At 39.4% G+C, this 24605-nt stretch overlaps 1 protein-coding gene across 4 annotated transcripts; it reads left to right on the forward strand.

Annotated features, from left to right (window-relative positions):
• Positions 1 to 1454: 1454 nt before the first annotated feature.
• On the forward strand, positions 1455 to 16911 carry MTFR2 (mitochondrial fission regulator 2). Of its 4 annotated transcripts, none has more exons than XM_089530317.1 (9): positions 1455 to 1543; positions 3487 to 3593; positions 4901 to 5023; positions 7462 to 7566; positions 9758 to 9879; positions 12198 to 12409; positions 14202 to 14496; positions 15736 to 15919; positions 16371 to 16911. In XM_089530317.1, exons 2-9 carry the CDS (start codon positions 3531 to 3533, stop codon positions 16467 to 16469), a joined length of 1203 nt encoding a protein of 400 aa, XP_089386443.1. In that variant the 5' UTR covers positions 1455 to 1543; positions 3487 to 3530; the 3' UTR covers positions 16470 to 16911. The 4 variants fall into 4 exon arrangements, with proteins under 4 accessions (XP_089386443.1, XP_089386441.1, XP_089386445.1 ...); XM_089530315.1 differs by lacking the exon at positions 1455 to 1543 and adding an exon at positions 1599 to 1744; XM_089530318.1 differs by lacking the exon at positions 1455 to 1543 and adding an exon at positions 1805 to 1821.
• Positions 16912 to 24605: the final 7694 nt, after the last annotated feature.

Here is a 24605-nt window from a genome sequence, read left to right on the forward strand (position 1 = left end):
TTGAGAGCCAAGTAAAGAAGAGGAGGGGAGAGGACATGGGTGCACTCTCACTGAGAATAAGCAGGCGGCATGGGACCCACCTCCCAGCCTTTGGCTCCAGTTGAGGGATCTGGCCAGAACAAAGATACAGCTATGTTAGTCTGAAAAATCAGTATGCAACGGCATCTTGTAGCACCTTTTGAGACTTCACTGTGCAAAAGAAGCTGGTAGCATGAGCTTCTCTAGACTTGGGCCTCCTTCCTTAGGTAGGTGAAGTGGAAAGCCATACAGGAAAGCTACCTAGATCTGTTCCTGGGCTTTCTACTCTACCAAATGCATCTGAGGAAGGAGCTCAAGTCTAGGAAAGTGGATGATTCCAGCTTCTCTCTTTGAGTAAGTCTGAAAGGTGTTGCAAGATCCTTTGGCATCCAGGTATTTGTTGGAACATAAGGGCCTGTGTGTGTGTGTGTATATAGCCTCACCTGCCACAGAGAAATATGTGTGTGTGTCTATACCAAAGAGATAGGGTGTCCAGATGTCCTCAGCTCCACGGAGGATGAGGCACCACAAAATGGAGGGCCTTCAAGAAAAAATGGAGGGCATGGCCAAAATAAGCTTAAAAACCCACAAACCACTCATAGAAATACAGATTTATACTTCTTAGTCAAAATGGGGGACGTTTGGGAGCTTCTCCTGGGCAGAAGGTTGAAATGCAGGACCTGTCATGGAAAAGGAGGACCTCTGGTCACTCTGAGGTTAAAATCACTCATGTAAATGTAAATGGATGCTTCTTAGCCGTGCTCAGAATGGAGGACATTTTGGGATTCCTCGGAGGACACATGTCCTGGAAAAGGTGGACGCGTGGGTCACATTGAGCGAAGAACATTGATATAATGCTGTAAATGCAAACTGGTGTAAAGTGCTGCTGCGTAACCATGCTCAAAATGGAGGGCACTTAGGAACTGCCCCTAGACCAGTAGTCAGTCCCCAAACTGCTCTTTGAGGGGATTTTGGACTATTGGCCAAGATGGCTGAGGCTTCTGGGAGCTGAAGTCCAAAATCCCCTTAAAGAGTACAGTCTGGGGGACCACTGCCCTCGACAGAAGGCTGAAATGGAGGATGTCTGAGGTAAAAGCCACTCATTTCAATGCTTCTCAGCCACGCTGAAAATAGTGGAGGGCATTTTGGGAACTCCTCCTGGGCAGAAGGCTGAAATGGAGGACGCAGATAAGTCCTCCTGGGAAAGGAGGAGGGAACTAGTTGGCCTAAGAGCAGACACCCCAATATTTACTGATGCAGTACTTTAAGCTGCTCTCTCTGCCAAAAGGAGAGCAGCGCTCTTTCCCTCTTTGAACACATCCTCTGAAATAACACGCCCCAACCACGCCCCTCGAGGCGTGGGATTGGCTAAGGGCCTTAGCAACGTTCCATTCGCTCCTCCAATCAAAACGAAGAGCGGCCGGGTTCGATTTGCGCCCGTTGGAGGGGGCTCGCGCCCGGCGGGAGGGGGGCGGGGACTATTCCTGAGGGCCACGCCCACTGCCGCTTCCGAAGGTCTCGCGCGGTAAGGAAAGTCGAACGGGTGGGGGGGGGGGTCCTTTCGGTTGGGAAGGGGCGCGCGACCGAGCCGCGAAATGCCCGAAGGCCTCGTTCCTCTCTCGCTCTCCCTGGCGCGCATGCGCAGTGGGGAGGGTGAGCCGTTAAGGCGTCCCATAACGGCCAAAGAGGACCTACTGTTAGTTCTCCTTGAAGCCAGCTTTGGAGGGTCCGTTCCCTTCCTCTTCTCTTTCCCTTCCCTTGGCTCCCCACCAACCCAAAGCCGGATTAAAATGGGCGCCAGAAGTATTAAGACCCAACCCGTGATGAAATATATCTTATTTTGTATCCCACTTTTTGTAATAAAACCAGCAAAGCGGCTCACAGAGCTAAAAACATCCAACAGACAGTCCTTAATATTACAATACCCCACCCCCCCCTAAAAATAAGGATTCAACAAGTTAACGATTAGGATCAGTTTTAAAATAAACTATGAATATCAAATAAACATTGGGCAGAGTTTAAATGGCTTTTGGCCAAAAGGTGGAGCGGAAGGAAGCCCCGTGCGGTTGAAGTGCTCTGGGAAACCAGCATGAATAAGGAGTATTTCGATCTTAATAACTGCATTTGAATTTTGCAGGAGAAGGCAGGCGACAAACCAGTGTTTTATTGTTGTTATTATTATTAAGTGACTTCAAGGTACACAAGAACAACAAAGCGTTGTGCCTTTATCGATCTGTTGCAGCGAACACAACAGGGTCTTCTTGTGGGATCTTAATAGCAATAGCAAGAACATTTCTGTGCCACTTAAGCGCTCTCCAAGTGGGTTACAAAGTGTAAACTAATTGCCTCCAATAATCTGGGTACTCATTTTAGCGACTTCCTGGGAAGGATGCAAGCCTGAGTGGAGCTTCAGCTCTTGGCAGGTCTTGAACTCACAGCCCTGTGGTTTGTGAGTGAGCCTTTCGCCCTTCCTCACTCATGACTGACAAGTTCTGTGTGAGAGAAATGTTGTGGCTGTAGCTGCATCTGATCAAGTGGCTCTGTCTTGGAACACTTAAGCTGCTTCAAGACTCTGCTATTGCGAGGGAATGAAAGATTGGGTTTATTTATTTATTTATGGGACTTCTATCCCTCCTTTCTCCCAAAAAGGGACTTAAAAAAACGTTTTGACAGAATCATTTGAGCTTCCTCTGTTACTTTTACTGTTCCCTTTAAACACTGTTTTGTTTTGTGGGGAGCAGTACTTCACGCTGTGGGCTGATCTGCAGCACGGTTTCTGACTTTTCTGTTCACTATACTCCTCTCAATTTAAGTTTTCTTACATATATATATATATATATATATTCACTTTTAAAACACAAATTACATTAACTCTTACATTCATGTCCCATAACAAATACACAAAGACATTTAAAAAGCATGAAACAATTCATTCACTACTTCCTAATACCATCCTTTAACTGATTCATATCTTCAGCTTGTTTTATCTATATACCTTATTTTCAACTATACTTTCTATTTTTATTTTTAATTTACATTGTTTACTCTTCAGTCAAAACATAATTTCCCTAACAATAATATTCTTAATTCCCTTCCTTAAATTTTAACCCCTTTTCCCCTAAGAGGAGAGCTGAGTTTTCCTACTTCTGTTACCAAATACCTCAAACCAAATGGGATGTTAAACTTTAGATTTGGTTTTGTTAAAGAAGCCTATTGTTTTCCTGTCAAACACTGGCAGCAAGAGAGCCAGGTTTGAAGACTTAAATTATTGATCTGTCTATGCAAGCACTGTGAAGTTTAAACCACATTTACATTTTGCTTTGATTACTTTCAGTCGTTTCTAATATAGTATTGCAGGGCATTATGCATAACCAAGATTTTACATTGATTTGATTAATGTCTAATTTTTAGAAAGATAGGTTTAGTTTGTATTTTCTTTCTATTTATGAAACGAACTCTCTTTTGTAGCACATGATTACCGAAGCGTCTTGAAATAATACATTGCTTTGTAAATGTCTCTACTGCTGAATCTCTTAAGACAACTTCTGGAATACTATGGAGTGCCACCAGATCAGGTAAGCATATAATGCAATATTGTCAAGCTCAGAAAAGCATGTTGCTTAAACATTCTGTATCAAAGGTAGATAAGAACCATAGAAGTTCAACAAAGGTCTACAATCCTGTATTTGTGCCACAATGAGAGGCCTGTTAACCCTTTGGAGCTTTACTCCCCAGCTTGTCATTCAAGATGGAGTGTAGATTATCACATCTGTTGTACTCAGAAGTTGCATTTCTAATTCTTTGACTTTTCTTTCACTGCGTTTGGTGGTTGCATACTCTGTGAACCCAGGATTGCTCTTGTGATTTGCATCATGGTACCTGTCATAATGAAGTGCGGAAGTAAGAGGCTTTTCTCCAGCTCTGCAGAAGTCTCATTATGTGCACTTCATTTAGAAGCAGGAGGCCCCTGGGCTTGGGCTGCAAATCATTTAAAAAACTGAACTATGGTTTTTTTTATTATTATTATAGAAGAGGCAAGTCACAGAAGCAATAAAAAGTGTCTTATTTTTTCTTTATTTTCATTGCACTGATGCTGCAGCTTCATTTATACTCCCTCACTGACGCCCCTGTAGCTTCATTTCAGCATCTGTAGACTGCACTTGCAGCTGGGCAACCTACTATTTGTTCAGTATTTCTATTGGAGACTGATGACGGTTTCAGATGGGAAACAAATCCTGTCATGTTTAAGTTAATTAAATGTTTGTACTTAAGTTTATATAAAGTCAGCTGAGGTGTTTCCTTGCACTACTTGTAGACCTGAGCTGGAAAGGTGATATGGGTATGCACCAAAGCGTTGCTTTCCAAGATTCTCAAATGCTGAATTATCATACAGATTCCTATAGATGTGCAGTACTGCAGTGGGAGTCACAGTGCTCTTCAGATGTTAAACTGCAAATCCAAGGAGTCATAACCAGCATACTTAGTGGTAAGGTGTGCTGGGAGTTACAGGCCAATAATATCTGGAGGATCACGTGAATCTTACCCCTAGTTTATGATGAAGTTATGAAAAGGGTTCTCTAAGAGCAGTGGCAGAACATTCTCACAATGCTCCTGAAAATAGGAACCCTCCCATGTAAGGGATCTTCAGTGCAGGAACTTCACTAACATGTCCTGCCAAACATGTACACAGTATATTTTGCTTTTTAAATCTTCATTCTTAAGTGTGCCTAGACTTATAAAACAGCTAGATGTACAGAGATGTTGGGTGGTGGTGTTTATATACATGTTCTCATCTTTTCAATTCAGTTCTTATTTTGCAAGATAATGTCTGAATGGGCATATAGGTGGACTTGTCTGTCATGACTATGATATCTTTTTACAGTTCCTACAAAGGTGTGAAGTTTGTCTTAATCGTATTGCTTATGTGATTGGATCTCACCTTTCTTCATCTACTGTCTCAAGAACACATTTCCAACAGTTATGTGACATCTCAAGGAGATGTTTGGTAAGATTGTCAGTGTCCCCCATTCTTCTACTTAGTAGTGCTTTTTAAACATATTAGTATTCACTAGGTTGACTGCATTTCCACACTATCTTTCTTGCATGCTCATTTCTTGTATGCTAGGGCAAAATGCAGCCCACTTTTTTGTGGTCTTAGAATCATAGAATCACAGAGTTGGATGAGACCACAAGGGCCATCCAGTCCAACCCCCTGCCATGCAGGAAATCTCAATCAAAGCATCCCCAACAGATGGCCATTCAGCCTCTGCTTAAAGACCTCCAAAGAAGGAGACTCCACTACACTACGAGGGAGTTTGTTCCACTGTTGAACAGCCCGTACTGTCAGGAAGTTCCTCCTAATGTTGAGGTGGAATGTCTTTTGCTATAACTTACATCCATTGGTCCGGGTCCTAGTCTCTGGAGCAGCAGAAAACAAGCTTGCTCCCTCCTCAGTATAACATCCCTTCAAGTATTTAAACAGGGCTATCATATCACCTCTTAACCTTATCTTATCCAAGCTAAACATTTACCTGATGTTCCCACTTTGGAAAGATCCTCCCAAGCCTAACAGATTTGGGGGAGTAGCAAGTAACACATGCACAGTAGAGGGCATGAGTGACTTTCTAAAGTAAAAAAAAATGTTTGAGGATGTCAAGGCAGCTGTGGGAGAGAAGGTAGCCTTTCAGAGTTTGATGGTGGATATGTATATCTCTGTCCTGCTGAAAATTGCCCAACCTGATTGTACACTGTCAGCCAAGCTAGCACTTGCCTCTGCCATTTCCCATCTTCTTATTCTTCTCTGTGATATGAATATTTCCTACAGCATTTCCCATGCGCAAATTTGGTGCTTTTTCTGTTGGCCCTTCACTGTACCTTTGGAAAGCAGCTTATGCTGTTAAGTTTAGTGCATAATTAATGGCAACAGTCATGAGTGTACTTCAAATTAGCATACCACCAATATCCAGCCAAATGTCTCCTTTCTTTTCTCATCTCATGAATAGCAGGTGATCCAATTCACTCATGTACAGAATTTTTTGTTGTGTGTGTGCTGAAATCAGTGGGTGTTCACTGTTTTTTCTACACATCTGCCTTTTGTCGACCCCTGAATGTGGCCAACTTTAGCCTCCAGATGTTTTTAGTATAGTTCCCATAATTTCTCACCATTGGCTATCCTGGCTACAGGTAATAGAAGCTTTAGAACAAATTCATCACGGGTACAGTTATTCATCTCTGGTCTGTCCTATGAATACTGTTGTGCTTTTTTCCCCTATGCTATTTTACATTTTTCAGTTTTAGAAATGCATTGTTTCATAAAACAGATAAACTGAAACATTGTCCAGATAAGAGAGAAGTGGTGTTGGTTGGGGTAGCTGCTGATCAGATTTCTAAAACTGTTAGATAAGTTTACATAATTGTTCCAAACTCAATATTACAGCTTAAGAATGCCTTTTACCAGTTTGGGCTGGTTTGATGGCTGTGATCTTGAACGTGTGAGCTTGGCTTCTCTTACATATACAACAGTCACATATAGTGCTCTCTGTGCAGGGCTTTCCTCACAGGATGCTTCCACTGGAAGAAAAGAAAAAGTTCTTATTTTGCCTTCTTCAGCACAGTAGGAAGACATTAATATTGGGGTTTTTGTCAGGGATGATGGGAGTTGTAGCTCTTCACCTCTGGCTCTAACTTACCACCTTGTTATGCAGCAGAGCTGACCAGCTTTGGTCAGTGGTTAGTGCTTTTCTCCAAAGCAGCAGAGTTTCAGAGAATAGGCTGAAGACCCTGACAAACTCTCCAAGCCTTCTCACTCTTCTTCCTCAGAAGTCTTCAAACTTCTCCAGGATCCTGCTGGCTCTTGTATCTTCACTCAAGACACCAGACAACTCAGTAGTCTTGTATAAAAGATCTACTTTATTCTACTATATACAAAATACTAAATGCCCTGCAAATCACAATATCTCCAAACTACTCCAACTACCCACAAAATACATTGGCAAACATAGCAGTTATTATAGCCATTGTCAAACACCACCCACTTAGTCAGTTTCCACCCAGTGGGTGTGTACACTCATTTTGATTGGTTCTCATAGTTCCACCCATAATTAAGAATTTCATCATTTCACCTTGTACACTTAATGAATCTCAGGTGCTTCCAATTGATCATTCTACAATACTGTCCTTGACATTCAAGTCTTCTAAATTACATTAGCCTTTTCACCTGTGTGGCTTCTTAATTGCTTTTGCTTAGTCACTGTGACTTTCACATACATGTTTTATTTCTTCTACTGTATATCCCATGTTGCATTTTCCTTAACAGTTTTACCAATAAGTACAGTTATTTTCATTTAATTAATTAAAAGTTAAATATAATTAAATTTCAGTATTGGATTACAGCTTTATGTAAAATGTTTGCATTTAACTTGTAAAGGTCTGCTTGCCTCTTAGATGTCCTTGGTTTGGGAAAGAAAAAATTATGGATCTACCCGAAGTTTTGTTCGCAGATTAGGGAAATATCTTTCATTAACTCCTTGTCCAAGGCCTCACTTTCAGGTATATGAGTTACTGATAAGTTTAAGATATATGTCTTGTCATCTCATTTCTTTTCAGGAATTTCATACTTCATTGAACAATAAAAAGAATAAACAATAGGCAGGGATCTGTAAAATAACTATACTGTATTGTTTATGGTTTTAAAAAACAACCGTGGAAAAGAAGTATTAGAAAAATAGTCTGGGTCAACATTGTGGCCCGTGGGGAGTCCAGTGTGGCCCTGGATGCCGGACTGATCCCCCCAGGCCACCTCCACACCCATGAAATTAAATTCTCCCTAACAACACCACAAACAAACAAAATTGCCCAAAATTTTAACCAAAAATCCTGTGATATCACTTCCATTCACCTAGAATGCTGGCCACATGTCATTCTATGGGGCTCTGTAGTGGCCGGAAATTGGCTGGTCCTCCAATTCTGGAACATTCAGGTGAAAGATGGTAAAAACTCCTAAAAACTGACATGAGAAAGTATCTTTGTACTTTTTACTTGAGTTTTGAGTTTGAGAAGATTCACATGGATTCAATCGGTAATACTCTAAAAATCTTTTGCAGCTGTACCTACAGCTTTACAATTCTGGTTTACTTCAAGTTTGGTAGTGTGAAAAATGTTATATGTAAGCACACTTCAGGCAAATACTTATTGAAGACAGCTTAATAATGATTTACATGAAAAATCAAACTGAGTCCACCATGACTGTTAAAAACTTAGAACAGGACATAGACATCGAATTGTAGTGGAGACCTTCTTTGGACAGAGGCTGATAGCCATCTGTCGGGGATGTTTGATTGAGAGTTCCTGCATGGCAGGGGGTTGGACTGGATGGCCCTTGTGTTCTCTTCCAACTCTATGATTCTATTAAACAAAGGAATGAATTTTATTTTAAAGCATGGTTGAATACAGTATCTTTCTTGTAGCATGTTATTCAAGCTTGATGTGGTGTATAATTTGTTTCAGTAGTTACAAAGTTTAACAGTTTCTTTCATTTGACTTTATAAATGTTCCCTTATAGACTTAGGTCCAAAACACACTGCAGAAATAATCCAGTTCGAGACCACTTTAACTGCCCTGGCTCAGTGCTAGGGAATTCTAGGCACTGGAATCTTGTGAGACATTTAGCCTTCTCTGTCAGAGCACTCTGGTGCCACAACAATCTACAATTACCAGGATTCTCTAGCACTGTGTATAATTACAGCGCTATAGAAATAAAGTTTAATAATAATAATAATAATAATAGCAGCACTGAGCCAGGGCAGTTAAAGCAGTCTCAAACTGGATTATTTCTGCAGGATTATTTCTCCTCTCTATTTATACCCGCTCCTAAGAACACTCCCCCCCACCTTTCCTAGCTTCACTCCCATTGGCTGTTCTCAACAGTCTGAACTGCCTGTGTTCTCCACAGCACCAGACCTGTTTGACAGAGAAGGCTAAATATCTCACAAAACTACAAATCCCAAGATTCCATTGCATTAAGCCATGGCAGTTAAAGTGGTCTCAGACTGGATTATTTCTTCAGTGCTGATGCAGCCTTAGTCACATTCTTAGCAACCAATATCCCAATCAGTTGCTAGTCCCAGCAAATTAGATCCATTGAATTAATGAGAATTTGATAATTCATTATTTATTCAGTTCCATTAACTCTGTGGATGTACTCTAGTTGTGACTAACAATGGAATGTAGTTTAGGGATGTAAAAATGGTTGATGGCAACATGTTGCTTTCAAATACGGCTAAAGAACCATCACTATTTGGGTGTTTTTTTAATTGTTCCCCCTTGTTCCCCCTTCCTTCTATACTGTGTATGATGTTTGTGCAGGGACATGTAGTGGAGGTCTGGTGATACTCTACACTTCACAGCAAAACAGTCTCCTTGTCCTTTTAAGCTTAAACTAGATTATGAACTTGTCCCTAAAACAGTTTGCCAGGTAAAGGTAACCACTATGGGGAATAATTCAAAGCAGTTTCCAGGTAGTGGTGGTTTTGTCTGTACCGACTCTCAAAATAAAAATAAAATAGGGTGCCTCATCATGGAAATTAGCTGGAAGATGGGGGAATGTGATGTGGATCAAACATCTGTCATTCTTACACAATCCACAAAGCAATAATATTTGTAGAGCTAATGGGAAAAACTGTGTTGTGGAGCTTTATAGGTAACTGTTACAGATATTTAACAGGATTTTTCCCTGCTTTAGTTGGTCAGAAATAGGAATTCTTTAGAATCTGAACAGAGAAGCATTGTTAACTCTCTTACACCATCCCTTGCTGATGTTTTGTGGATACCTGATGATGACAAAGAACCATATAATAAATTCAGGCAAGTAAAACTGATTTGACTTTTCAGGAATGTTTAGATCGTTTATAATGTAATTCTCCACAGTTTATCTCTGACTTCAAGAATGTTACCATTTTGTATTTACTTTGTTTATAAAAATATATATTTTAAGATTTTGCTACCTTTGCATCCCACCTGAAGGCTAGATAGCATTGGGGAGGGGGGGACATGCAACAGTCCCTGATGTTACCAGCTTCCTTTCCAGTTACTGACTGGGGCTGCTCCAGGTGACATTTTGGTCTAGGACAAGTTTTGCCTGCCCTACATAATTCCTCAGTTTGGAAGACAGGCTTTATGTTGACATCAGCATGTCTCTCTGGAGATCTGCTTCACTCATTTCCTGTCCTTCATGATCAGTGAATATACAAATTGTATATAGTTCAGATTGCTTGAAAATGAGTGTGACAAACTGACTTACAAACCAGCCAATCAGAAGCCAGAGATCTTAAGCCAATCAGGTGCTGGCTGAGGAGTGAAGATTCTGTTGGCAGTTGCGTGGAGTCAGTTAGGGTTTGGAATTCTGAGGGATAAGGCTGGAGTGGAGTTGGGGAGATAGTTAGGATTAGGGAGTGGAGGAAACCATAGAGTCCAAAAGAGGACTGGGTTCTGATAGTTCCTGAGGGAATAGTTACTTAAGGAACTGTTTTGTCCAGAGAGGGACAGTATTAGTTATGGAGAGTCTAGAGAGGAGAGAGTAAGTGTAGCCAGACTCAGGAAGAGAGGTTTGGGTTACATAATTTTGTGAGTGATAGTATAACCTGTGTGGCGGAGTTATTATTATAGAGTTAAAACCAGACATGTATATTTGTAACAAAAGAAGACATAGTAACAACCTCACGTAAAAGTTACCTTTACCTATTCTGTTTTCAAAACAAACTTATTCTTGTTTAACTATCCACTTGGCCTGTGTTTTAACATTCATCCACGCTACTGGCCTTCAAAACCCAAAGGGGTATTGGGGTCAAAGGAAAGAAAGGATTGTGAGGGGATGGGGAATCGTTACAATGAGATATTGCAAAATTCCAAGCTCATATCAGCCATTTTCATTGCAATCCATCTATTTAACAATACAAGAATTCTCATGGGCTCAGCTGACTGCACCTTTGGAGTGGCCTGCAGCCGCCTCTTTCCTCGCAGATTGGGGCCGCAGCAACTACACACCACGGCCCCGATCTGGTCTTTCCGCAGTGCAAAAAGAAGCTGCAAAATGCAGCTCCTTTTTGTGCTGCAGAAAGGGTGCCCTAGCCACAGTGGCTTTTTGTCACTTCTTAGGTGCAGCACATGTAGACGCTGTGATTAAGACATGGCGTGACGGTGCCTGCCGTCTGGTCAGGCATATGGCGTGTGGGTGGAGTTGGGGCAGCCAGCATGCTGCTGCCACACCCCCACTCTGTTCCAAGATCGGTGTTTAGTGCCAGTCTGTTGAGGCTGTCAGTTAACAAAGCCTCTGAAATTGAAAGTTCTTTTAAACAAAGTTATGTTACACCTGGTCAACACCCCTTTTCATCCCTGCCTTCTGTCTGGCTGGAAGTTGTTTAGCAGCATTAGAAGGATGATGAAGTAAGTCTGGAGAAACATAGATTTTCAATATTAGTTTGCAGCAGCATGTCTGCAGTAAACAATACAATGAAACCTGGGTTCAGAAAGAATAGAATTCTGTTCTAGTCAGTCTTACCATAGCTGTAGGTCCTGCCAACAACAGGCAAGATAAACAGCAGCTGCCTCCAAAATCTGTTTATTGAGCATATGTGAATTGCAAAACAGAGAAAAAAAGAAGAATGAATAAGCCTGCCTCATCAGCCCTGCTCCCCACAGTATTAAAAACACACACACACACACACACACACACACACACACACACACACACACAGATCTCTTTGTTTGACCACCAAAATGGAAATCATAAAAACAGTGGATGTTGGTGAAAGAAAAATTAAGCTCTGAATGCATTTTGTAAAGCCTATAGGGGATTTCTATAAGGTTCGAAATCTTTTTGTCTGGTTATTTTATATCACATGTGCATATTGTTAGTTTTGAATATAATGTTTACTGAAACATCCTGAACTGCTATTTTTTGTGGTTTATGAACCTATCCCTATTATTTTCAAGTTATTTCTGCCTTTGTGCTAAATTTTATGTTTAAAAGTAATGTCCAGGCAGATACCCACTTCATTAACTGAACCATACCTGTAAGATGCTTAGTTAACTTCACTTGCTGTTCAGTTGCATATGTTTCCATAAACTTTTACAGTAAATAGATTTTTTGAACGTACTTAAAGATGTAAATTGATGTTTTCCAGCTCTGATGAATGGAGAGAGGCTGTTACTTCATCTATGCTTCCTATATCAGTGCCAGCTTCACAAAAAGCAACTGTTGTGGATCAAGACACAGTCAGAAAAATCTCTACTCTTGAGAATGAGTTATCTCTTCTTCGTAGACAAATTGCTGCACTTGTGGCAGTGCACAGTGCTGGAAATGATCCAACTTGTAAGCCTATTTATGTGGAGCCAGGTAAGTGTATCTGTGTGGTTTCTTGTAGACTCTTCTTCTGTCTCACTGCCACTGAATAGTAACATTTGTAAAGAATGTGCTCTGGCTAGCTTCTTCATCCTGTGCACAATTTTATAAAATTTTAAAGTAGTTGTTTGGTGTTATATATGCACTTAACTTTTACTCCCATGGCAACAAAGATAAGAGAAGATGGGATCATAGATTAGAAAAATAAAAGCATGATTAACATCATGCGTAGGAAGGCTGTTCTGGATTTTGGAATGAATAAAAAGAGCTGTAGAACTGTTTCCACATTTTCCAAGTTTGGATGTATTTTTGGAAAGCAGCTTTGTATGATACCTGGAAAACCTTCTTTTCAAGCTGAGAGAATCTCCAAAAAAAGATTGCAAACCAGCATGGAATCCTAACTGCTTTAAAGGAAGAAGTCCTGCTCTTCGTCTACTTTTTTCAATAAATAATAAAAAATCTAAAATACACATTATGGCGATTCGTTTATTAGGCTACCAAGAAGTTGCCAAATTCTTAATGTTATGTAGATTATGTTTAGTCACTCACACTGCTACTCTTTCATTTTTCTTTATAAATGATGTAACTGAAAGTTAATAGTAGGCACAACTCTATGGTACAACTCTGTGTAAAGTTAATTAAAGGTTGAGCTCTGTATCTACAGTTGTACTGGACAAGTGTATGCTATTAAGGATTCAACCATTTCAGACCTTGCTTTAAAATGCAAAACAGTTTTTAAAGACCTAATAACTATAGCAAGATTCTTGACAAGATATTGGTGGTGATATCTGCAACTGTAGAAGGGGCAGAACTGATCAGAGTATAATTTAGATACCAGGTGTATATCATTCTTTTCCCATGATGTTTATAGTAACTTTTATGACATGATTCTGTTTTATCCTCAAAGAACTCTGCAGAAGCCTAGGCAAAGTAAGTAGATAGCCTAGAACAGGGATAGGCAACCTGCGGCCCGCGGGCCTGATGCAGCCCGGCAAGGCCTTGGGACCGGCCCCAGCCTGGTCCTGCCGCCGATTGTCGCTGGAGCCTTTGGCCTCTTGCGTGAGGGCGTGGGGCCTTTGGCCTATCAGGAGGAGGTGGGCAAGGGGGGCAATTGTCTATAGAAGTCTCCGAAACATGCATTTATATTAACATTTTTTTAAAAATCAGCAAATTTTTTTTGCGTGTCCTCCATTTTTTAAAAAACATGTCCCCCATTTGAAAATTTTGTCCTACATTTGTCCCGGTTTATTTATTTATTTAATTATTTTTATAAATTATTTAATTACTTATTTTTTGGCTTCGGCCCTCCAGTTGTCTGAGGGACAGCAACCCGGCCCCCGGCTCAAAAAGGTTGCCTACCCCTGGCCTAGAATCATTCAGTAATTGTTGATTTTAACTTGGATCTTCTTGGTCCAACTTTGACTCTGGTCTAATCTATACAGCAGAAAAATGCAATTTGATCTCACTTTAACTGTCATAACTCCATGCTATGTTCATTGTGGCACCAGAGCTTTCTGACATATAAGGCTAGATAGCTCACAAAACACAAATCCCAGAATTCCATTGTATTGAGCCATGACAGTTAAAGTGATTTCAGACTGCATGATTTCTGCAGTGCAGCTCCTGTGCCCTTTGACAACACTTGGACATTCCTCATTCTGTTCTGTAGTTGTTGATAATTTCTTGTGTTTTTTCTGTAAGCAACATGACCTACCTGGAATTGTATTTACATACTGACAGTTCAGTTCTATATTTTCCTGATATTGTCTCTTTAATTGTTTAACAGGCTCAGATTCTGTGAATTCATCAAACAGATCTTCTAGTGGTTTCCTCCAGGCAACAATGTCTTCTACACCAGTTCCTGCCACTTTTTGTAACATAGATGTGCCTCCCCCACCTCCTGTACTGCAGTCTAATTTTGATTCTTCTAATTCAGTAATTGAGCTTATTAAACAACGACAGGCTGCAAGGAAGACTAAACATATTGAAGAAAATGGTGATTGGCAGGAAGTTAAAACTGTTCCTAGCATGATGGATGTTCTGAAGGATATTAATAAAGTTAAACTAAGAGCTGTTGAGAGGTAAATTGATCAGCATATGAATTCGGGAATAAAATAAGAATACTAGAGGTGGATTATAAACCTGATTGCCTTCCCTTTGAACTGTTATGTGAGAGTGTCAGCAAAATTTTATAGACATCCTCTGGAGCCCCTCCCACACATAGTTCAGGAGGCAGAAAACAAGCTCTTTCTGAAAATACATTTACACAGACTTCTGCCTTGCAATTTCATTGTGACACAGGTCTGGTTTATGTTGTATTATATGTGCATTTTATCTATGGTTTTTATCATATTTTATTTGTGAAACTATAAATGTGAAAAATATTAATATTTGCATCCTTCACCAAGACAAAGGGGCTCAGCACACCAGACACCCTGCCAAGAACAAGGAAACCAGCTGTGAGATTGTTCACACTTTGAGATTTTACTTTGGACAGTTCCTGTGTGCAAAAATACATATGGTTTTCCTGTGCAAATAACATGTTTTTGCCCAGAAATTGTGCATTTTGTGTAAAATACACTGATTCATGTGCAAAAAAATGCTTTTTCCCATAGAAAACACATGCAAGAAAACTACATGTGGTTTCTCTGAGCAGGAAAAAACCCTGTGTTTCTGCATAAATATATTTCCCCCCTGTGGAAGTACCAAGGTATAAATAGCACTCAAAATTATGCACTAGAGTCTAGATTGCTGAAAATATTCATTCTTGCACTTGAGAAACAAAAGCAAAGATTTACATCCCCAGAGTAAACTGCTTAGGCACATTATTATATTAAGTGGTATGTTAGTATAAGCCAATACATTGCTTTTTCAGACTTAGCTGGAGAAACAGTAACTATAGTTCTGAGTGCCTCATCCATATCTTCTCATACATATGGCTTATTACAGAAGTATTCCCCACTGGGCTCAACTGAGTCCTCTCACTTCCCCTCTCCAGACAATCTCAGGCCTGATGAGGCTTTTAATTAGAATGAGGAATTATAGAGGACTTACTTTTAGTTTAAGGACTTTAGAGACTGTTGAACCTCATACCATTCTACTCATAAGGATTGTGTAGTTTCTAGCATAGATAGTTGCAGAATAATATGTAAAATTCTACTATAGTTCACAGAAAAATGACTTCCTGAGGAAAAATGCTGAAAGTGAAAGGACTAAAATACTTTAGAACTAAAAGTGTTAACAAATACCATTATATATATTTACTAATTAGGTGTAGTAGTAACATTGCCTAGATATTGGAAAGATTTTCCTTTCTTCAGGTCACCTGGAGGTACTCCAATGCCCAAAAGGAAGAAGAAAATGCAATCACAGTGGGATCCAGCAGCTGTAATAGCAGAAGCTCTTAAACAGAAATTTTCATCACAGAGCAATGGTGATGATTCATTTGATAAAGAAAACAGATCCTATGGTGCATCTCCATTTTCCAGTCCAGAAACCCCAATGGTATGTATCAGAATTTAAAGAATGCTTTGCATCAGAATATATTGTTTAACAGGTGCAAAATCAGGATATATGTCATGGAGATATGGTGTGGTATGCATATGTACACAGAAAGTTAAAAGGGTATTGCTTTCTAGAAAGGCTTGATCTTTTCTGTGACTTCAGTACCGTTTAGGCTAACAAACTAGACTGACAAACTACCTAAAAAGAACTATATCTTATCTGGAGAAGGTTATTGCACCTATTACAATCTATTACCCTGGTTAAACACGGGTTTAGGATTTCAGTTGCCTCACCTGTATTAGAAGAAAAGAAGAGGTAGAGGTAGATGTTTTTGGTTTCAGGTTGGCTGTCTGTTTTAATCTCTGATTTTTTTGTAATTATTTCAAATAAGAAAACTTTTGGCAATGGGTCTAAAAATAACTTTATAAATAAAATGTATTTTTGGTTTCAGGTTGTGTGTCATATTTCAAAACCAAGTACGAAGCAGACACAGACTAGAACTGAGGGTCTGATATATTCCTCAACTACCAAGACAGTAATTCATCTTTAGCTATGCTCAGGACCTCTGGAAAAAAGCTGTGCTATCTGCAGTTGCTGAGACTACTTTTTATTAGTTGCATATAAAAGATGCCTTCTGTGATATAAGGCAATGGCCACCTGTTTTTTATTATTAAAAAAATAGCTGAACAAGTTCACATGGAATTTGCTTTTATAAAAAACTTTGTAATATTTGTTTTTTATCTTTTATGGTTTGGGAAGTTAAGTAAACTTGTAGAAAAGATAAAAGTAATGGAAAGAAAATGAGAATAAATGCAAATGTTAAGTTTATCTGGTTCAGATGCTAATATATTGATGGTGCTTGAAGAAAGAGTGTGTTGTTTTAAAGAAGTATATGTGGACTGTGCATTAAGTCCATGGAATACAGTGAAAGACTATAAAGAAACCAGGGGATGTATATGTGTATTTTAAATTTATTACTGAATTATCCCCTTTTTTTTAATATAATCTTTATTGAATTTTCCATAAAATAATACATTCAAAAGGTATAACAAATTCCCATTAAGCAAATCAACAAATAAGACAATTTCTTCAAATCCCGATTCGTCTTCCTTTAAGTTCTTCCAGTGGCCATTTTCCTATCAACTTTTAATTTCATATAACCCAAAGTCCGAATATGATGGCCAAAGTCTAAATGTGGTGCCCCAAATCCATTGTTGGATTTACCAAGAGATCAATCAAGCAGTAAATAAAAATTACAATAATTGTCTATCTTAGTAAATCGTCTTCTCGGTCAGTTAGAAAGGCCAAGAGATTTTAAGGTTGTTTTTTACATAAAATAGTACCAACTTAATAAACATGACACATCAAAGCTATCTTGTGCTGAGTCCTCGTAAAGATAATAGTGAGTACAAACTGAGTAAAGTCCCTCATGGTCCAATTGTAAGCTGATCTGGAAAGAAAGGGAAAAGAGAGGAGGAAATTTTATAGGATTAGACCTATTTTCCTGTCCCCATAGGACAAAGACCAATTTCCCTTCCTCATAAAACCAATATTGAATAAATTACAATTCGATCAAGGAAATATCCAAATTCCATTCCTTTTCCCATTGTACCAATACTTTTTTCCAATCCTCTTTCCTCTTATTGTTACTCCGGTTTTGGACATAACAGGATATAACGTCAATTTCTCACTGAATTATCCCTTTTGACCATTTTACTACTCTGTATATTCAGCTTATAAAATAAAATCTTTTATGTGTAGACTGTGATCCTTTCTCATGATTGCAGTATTTTAGATTTCACAGTTCTTATCTGTCAAGACTTATAAGCTATCAGTAACAACACCCCCCCCCCTTTTTTTGTAACTTACAGTATGCTACACATATTGGGTATATTATCAAGAATAAGCACACACCTCTTCTTCCATATATAGCTATATCCTGGCATGCTTGTCATATGGCAAATATGTGTTTAATAGATTCTGTTAATTTATGCTAACCTCATGGTCTGTTGCAAATTCCTTAGTATATCTATGCACAGTATACTGCCTCATGCATAGGGAACTATGCCATATAGTGATTTTTATTAGTGGAAATGTTGGTAAGGTAGCAAGAAAAAGAAAACAAACAGTCCAGAATATTGGTTTCCTTGCCAAAGATGAAAAGTGCTTATTTGTCATAATTTATTTCTTAGTAGCTACAGTGCTCTTATCACCACATATTCCTTTCTTTAAAAGAATAATTGTTTCATATTAATATTTACAAAGACGTGCCATGAGAGGTCACAAATAATATGTTAACAATAAATGTGGGAGTTGTAGTTTTAACTTTGAATATGTCTCAATGACTGTCTGATGATCATGAACAATGTGTCACTCTTGAGCTAGCTGTGTTGATACCATTATATGCCTGTGCTAGTACAGCTTTTTAATAGTATCCAATTTACAGTGAGCTGTAACCTTTCACACTTTAAAATAGCTAAGCAGAAAGTGCCAAACACTTAGTTCTGGTAAGTTCAGTGAGTTGCAATGAAAGCAGCATGCCTAATGTCATATGTCCCCAGGTCAGAGGGAGGCTGCAGCAGTCTGGATTACCACGATTGATACGCCCTACAAATTTTATGAGAAGTCCAAAACGCACAGAAATAATCCAGTTTGAGACCGTTTTAACTTCACTGGCTCAATTCTAAGGAATTCTGGGAACTGTAGTTTTGTGAGACATTTAGCCTTCTCTGTCAGAAAGCTCTAGTGCCACAATAAACTACAATTCCCAGGATTTCTCAAGACAGTTACAATTCTCTAGACAATGGAGGGAGGATGTTCAAGCACTGTTTGGACAATCATGTTTTCCTGGTAAATAATGGGAAGCACCAAGTTACCTTAATACAAACCATCCAGCACCTAGGCATCATTACAGACACAGAATAGCATATCCTTTTCGCTGTAGAAAGATTAAGAACAGATTCAACAGTTGGTGAGCAACATGTCACTGAAATTTTTAACCTGAACCCATTAGCTCAATTATAGGGTCATGTGGGCACATTACATAACTTGTCTTCTATTGCTACATCAGAAGACATTGCTATACAGAGATGTGATACTGCAGGGACCAGAAAAAGTAAAGGTTTTTCTTTTTGAGTGGAACTCAGGGAAGTTGTCCGAAGTCAAACAGTTCAGTTTGGTACCAGGGCTCCATGTCACAACAGATGCCAGTCTCAAGGACTTCTGGGGCCCACTTCCTCTCATACCTTACCAATGTTCTGAAGAGAAGGCCAGCACAGTATAAAGTAGTTAGAACCCAGAGAAGTTAATTTGATGCTCTTGGCCTTTCCTCTCCTTTTACAATGGCAATTGGTACTAATGAAGGTGGAAAACATGACTAAAGATTCATCTAAATGTGGGGAGGGGGAGAACATAATCAGATACAATCCTTGATGAAGGAGACACTTCTATCATTACTTGGGTTGGAAACCATCTTTTTTGCCTTTCAAAGACAAAGAATGCCCAAAGGATACTGAACTCAGAAGTAGATTGGTTGTCTGATGTCAGTTGACCAGATGGAAGGGAATCTAAATCACGAAGTCTTCCTACTTCCTATTTTGGCCTTTCTACTTCTGCTAAAGGATCTGTTTGTTTCATTAGCAAATCAGAACTCTGATGTATTTTGCTTACACATATGCTTTGGTGGCACAGTTGCCCCAGGATCTCCTGTATTCATTTCATACCCATTCTTCTCCTTGGCAGAGTCCTACACTGTGTCATCAGAATGGCTATACAGGTACAAAATCAACCCAATTCTCGCACAATCTCTGGTCTGGATGGTCTAGAGGAGCAATGTCAAAATCTCTCTCTCCCAAAGTGACTTTAGCCTGATTGCTTATGAGTAAACCCAGGTTGAGAGGAACTCCTCTATTAGAGTAAGAGAAAGAACTCTTGGTTAAATATTGGGATGCAGTCATTTTCTAGATGGCGAGGTCTTCCCGCCTAGTACAAGTTTTTTGTGCCATGGAAAATCTTTCAGTGAAGAGGTTATCGCTTTTTCTGCTGTCTATTTGTTGTTAACAGCCTTCAAATTGATCCTGACCCATGCTGGGATGAGTCACTTCCAAGATTCCCTATCCTCACTGTTCTGCTTAGGTCCTGCAAATTTATACCTGTGACCTCCTTAATATGAATGAATGAATGAAAATTTATTTATATACCGCTATTCCTACATAGATCATAGTGGTTTACAACATAAAATGAAACAATAACAACATATATCCCCGACAGTGCAAACAAACTACCCATACCGATTAAAAAATTATACAAGAGAATCTAAAAAACCATTATATTACAGTCAATTAAAACCATATCATTAAAAGCCGTACAACAAAATAGCTGGATCGAATAATGTGCATCAAAGGAGGAGAGAAACATATTAAGGCACATGGGGGAAAGCTTGACGGAAAAGATGGGTCTTCAAATTTCTCCTAGATAGATCTAAAGAGATGACTGAGCCGAGCTCGTCGGGCAGAGAGTTCCAAATCTGCGGGGCCAAGATAGAAAATGCCCTCTGAGAAGATGAAGAATACCTTGACTTTGGAACTCTTAGTAGATGTTTTCTGCCCGATCTGAGAGTGTGGGGAGGACTGTATGGGGAGAGGCGGTCCTCCAAGTACCCTGGGCCCAAGCCATTTAGGGCTTTATAGGTAATTACCAACACCTTGTATTGTGCCCGGAAGCGAATGGGCAGCCAATGTAGATCTTGCAATATAGGTGTTATATGGCTAGTCCTGGAACATCCAGTGACCAGCCTTGCTGCCATATTCTGAACCAATTGTAGCTTCCGGGTTTGGTACAAGGGTAGCCCCATGTAGAGCGCATTGCAGAAATCCAACCGAGAGGTTACCAGAGCATGTACCACTCTTTCCAGGTCTCCCCGGCCCAGGTAGGGTCGCAGCTGGCGTATCAGCCGAAGCTGATAGCAGGTGCTCCTGACCGTCGCATTCACCTGAGATGTAAGGTGGAGTGACGAGTCCAGAAGCACCCTCAGACTGTGAACTGAGTCCTTCAAGGGGAGTGTGACCTCGTTCAGGACAGGTGGACAAATCTCCATCCCCGGGCCAGGGGAACCTATCACTAGTACTGCCGTTTTCTCTGGATTCAGGCTGAGTCTGTTTTCCCTCATCCAGCCCATTACCGACTCCAAGCAAGCATTTAGAGGAGAGATGCCATCCCTAGTCACTGCATCAGTCCGAGACACAGAGAAACATATTTGGGTGTCATCAGCGTACTGATAACACTGCGCCCCATGTCTCCGGATGATCTCTCCCAGCGGCTTCATGTAAATGTTGAATAGCATAGGAGACAAAATCGCTCTCTGAGGGACACCAGATGTTAGGGCCCTCTTATCGGAACGACAGTCCCCCAGCTGCACCATTTGGAATCTACCTGAGAGGTAGGAACGGAACCACTGAAGCACAGTGCCCCCGATACCCAGCTCCCCCGGGCGTTCCAGAAGGATACCATGGTCAATAGTATCCATCTATCTATCATGTGGTTTCCTTCTCTTTCTACACCCCTCTGCCTTTACTAGCTTAATTGAGTTGTGCTTTCTCATGATGTGGCCAAAGTATGACAGCCTCAGCTTAATCATCTTGCCTTCTAGGGAGATTTCAGGATTGATTTATTTTAGGATCCATTTGTTTTTCTTTTTGGCTGTCCATGGTATCCTCACCACCGTTCTCCAGCACCTTTTTTTCATTTTTAAAAAATCTATTGTAATAATTAGTCTTTTGTCTGAGGCTTCTGTCATAGGCAGTGGCACAAGATTGGTAATTTGCTGTTCCCTGGTAAGAGGAGAGAAACCACACTTCATTGGTTAACATGCCTTCCTGCTAGGGCAAAAGAGGAGTAGAAACCTATGCAGAGGAGCCCACACAGCTCAAATCCTGATTAGCAATTAGGATATTAGTATAAAACCTTCCTAGTGGTGGTAATATATCCACAGCTAGATATATTGCCCATATAACAAAGTACAATAAGATCCAAAATCCACAGAATAATGATACCTTTATTGAGCCAAATAAAATACATGTCGTAAGCTTTCGAAGTTCCACTGGCTTCTTCATCAGGCTAAGGTGTTAAAAAACAATACAGGAGAAAAAAATGACAATGTTAGTCACAGGCCCGCATTTTATCAATATGGTAGTGGTACTCTGCGTATGGAAAGATGTCTTTACAGGCAGGCTACTCCTTCTTCTGGCCATGTGATACTGAGAAACAAAGTATTTTAAAGTCTAGGAAATTTAAATTCTATTAACAAGACAAAAAGGTACTTTCTTTGGGATCCAGGATGCCTTAGTCCTTTGTGAAGCCACAAACCCCTTGATTAGGCAGAGAGACATCCTTCATACTTGGAACACTAGCAGCACCATCTTGACAAAATGCAGTCCTGTGACTAACGTCGTCAATTTTCTTCTATTATGCTAACATCTTTACCTGATGAAGACCTTTGCCAGCAGAGCTTCGAATGCTTGTGACATATATTTTAAGCATTTTGGTTGTCCTAATAAAGGCATCACTTTTGTGGATTGGGGGTGTTATTGTAGTTGTGTTAATGTTACACATTTCATCTGCAAGTATTATAAAGGGGAGAAAAATATGAGAGCAATAGCTCTTTAAAGGTCAATGAATGGAATTAAAAGGTTGTTTTGATTTATTTATTACTCTGTCCACTATTGTTCTATTGTTTTTAGATTTTAGTCTTTGTAATTTTAATCGCTAGAACTGTTTAATCCTTTTTAAGGGGGGGAATTGTATTATTTTAATGTTGTATGCCGCTTAGATTGTCGAAACAAAAAGCGGGATATAAATAAATTTTATTTATTATTTATTTATATTATAATGGGAATTAGTATGATTTCTTATAATTGTATAATATTGTTTAAACAGAATATGGAATGTTTTTGTTATGATGAGCTGACGAAGTCATCCCTGAGGATGAAACAATTCACTCACTACACAGGGAAGGACTGGCCTACTGCGTTACCAAGCCTTTAACTTCTGCTACTTTTGATGTTTTGAGGAAGATTCATTGATTTCTGTTTGATCCATTGCACTGTTCCTTGGAAGAATCATTTGCCTCTTTGGATTTTGGATGCTTTAACATGATTATTGATTAAAGGACTGTTTACAAGACTTTCAGAAACATAGTCACAAAAGGAAGGATGCAGTAATAATGTTGTTACAGTAATAATGTTGCAGTATTAAAAGGTTAGCTGTATTTATACTGTCAAAAATATTATATTGGTCATAATCACACTGCTGCATTGTTTATCCATTAATACTGTCATGATAATGTGTTATACAAGTAATGCTTGTTCTAACATAAGGCTACCTGATTGCTATTCATATTACATTTACTATGTGTACAGACATTCAGACATAAATATGTCTTCAGTAATGGTGCTGATGTTTTAAGCAAATTCATGTTTGTTGAGGCACTATTATGAGACAAGTCTGCCCTATTCCATGTAGGATTTAGTTTTGTATTATAGTATTCAGCCATTGTAGTATTTCATCTATCTGGAAGAGTTTGCTTAAACTGGAATGTCATAAGTAACAGTGAATTTGATTTTGATGATTTTGCCCAGAAACATTTTGTATACCTCATTCCCCATTGGCGTCTTTGCTGTCTAAGTATTTTTTGTGGGGTGAACATTCCAGTCCCATGTCATGTGTAATATTACAGATACATCTGTATTCTACTTTGAGACTTTTAAGAGCATTTAGTACGTTTTTAGGAGTCATTTATGCAACTAACCACCAGAGGGCAATCAGACACCATCTGCAAAAGTAGCTTTATTTTTCATGTACAATACGCTGTTTTCCAATAGGCAGATTCTTATTTCCTGCAAAACAACCAAATGGTTGTTAGATCTGTTGGGATGTGTGCCTACAAGACATTTTTTTTAACTCATGGTGACCCTAAGGTGAACGTATCATAAAGTTTTCTTGGCAAGTTTCTTCAGAGGGGGTTTGCCATTGCCATTCTCTGAGGGTGAGAGAGTATGACTTGTCCAAGGTCACCTAGTAGGTTTTTATACTCCAGTGGGGATTTGAACCCTGATCTCCAGGGTTATAGTGCAACACACCTACACCTACATATACATATGTATTATTGCAAATATACCTTTTTGCGTGTCTACCTGGAGATTTTTCTGGTGTATGCAGAAACTATTTATTGTGGGCTGATCCTATTTCACTTTCAAATGGATTGCTCCGTTGTTTTGCAGCTTCATTTGTACTGTTGCACAGAAAGATGCATGAGAATGTGAACACAAATGCACATTAGACTGCATCATCCCTCCTTCATTTATAATTTCACTTTTTCTCAAGTTGGTATTCAGGTGACTGGCATTATATTACTAGTTGCACTTGGAAGCCATTTGGAAATCCTTGTTTGAGGCATTGTCACCAATAAATAAAAGGAATTTCATTAACTGTTATTATTCAGTATTAGGCCCTTCTCTTTTACCATTCAATACAAACATGTGCCTGGGAAGCACAGGATTTGCACCTGGTAAGTTTAATCTGTGGCAGCCTTAGTGCTTAGGTGTTTCAGATAATGCTCTCTTTATCATTTGGCCATTGAATGTCTGTCTTGCTAACTTATACTGAAGGTATTGCAAAAGAAAGGAAAATA

This window comes from Sceloporus occidentalis, unplaced genomic scaffold, assembly GCF_023333645.1.
Source record: "Sceloporus occidentalis isolate IW3139 unplaced genomic scaffold, rSceOcc1.0.p SCAF_6, whole genome shotgun sequence".
Classification (NCBI taxonomy): domain Eukaryota; kingdom Metazoa; phylum Chordata; class Lepidosauria; order Squamata; family Phrynosomatidae; genus Sceloporus; species Sceloporus occidentalis.

Bases quoted from the DNA above. Each gene is read 5' to 3' on its own strand.
- MTFR2 (XM_089530317.1), top strand. From the start codon at position 3,531: ATGTCTCTACTGCTGAATCTCTTAAGACAACTTCTGGAATACTATGGA. The intron at 12,410-14,201 runs GTAAGTGTATCT...ATTGTTTAACAG, and splicing joins GCCTATTTATGTGGAGCCAG to GCTCAGATTCTGTGAATTCA. The intron at 15,920-16,370 runs GTATGTATCAGA...TTTTGGTTTCAG, and splicing joins CCAGTCCAGAAACCCCAATG to GTTGTGTGTCATATTTCAAA.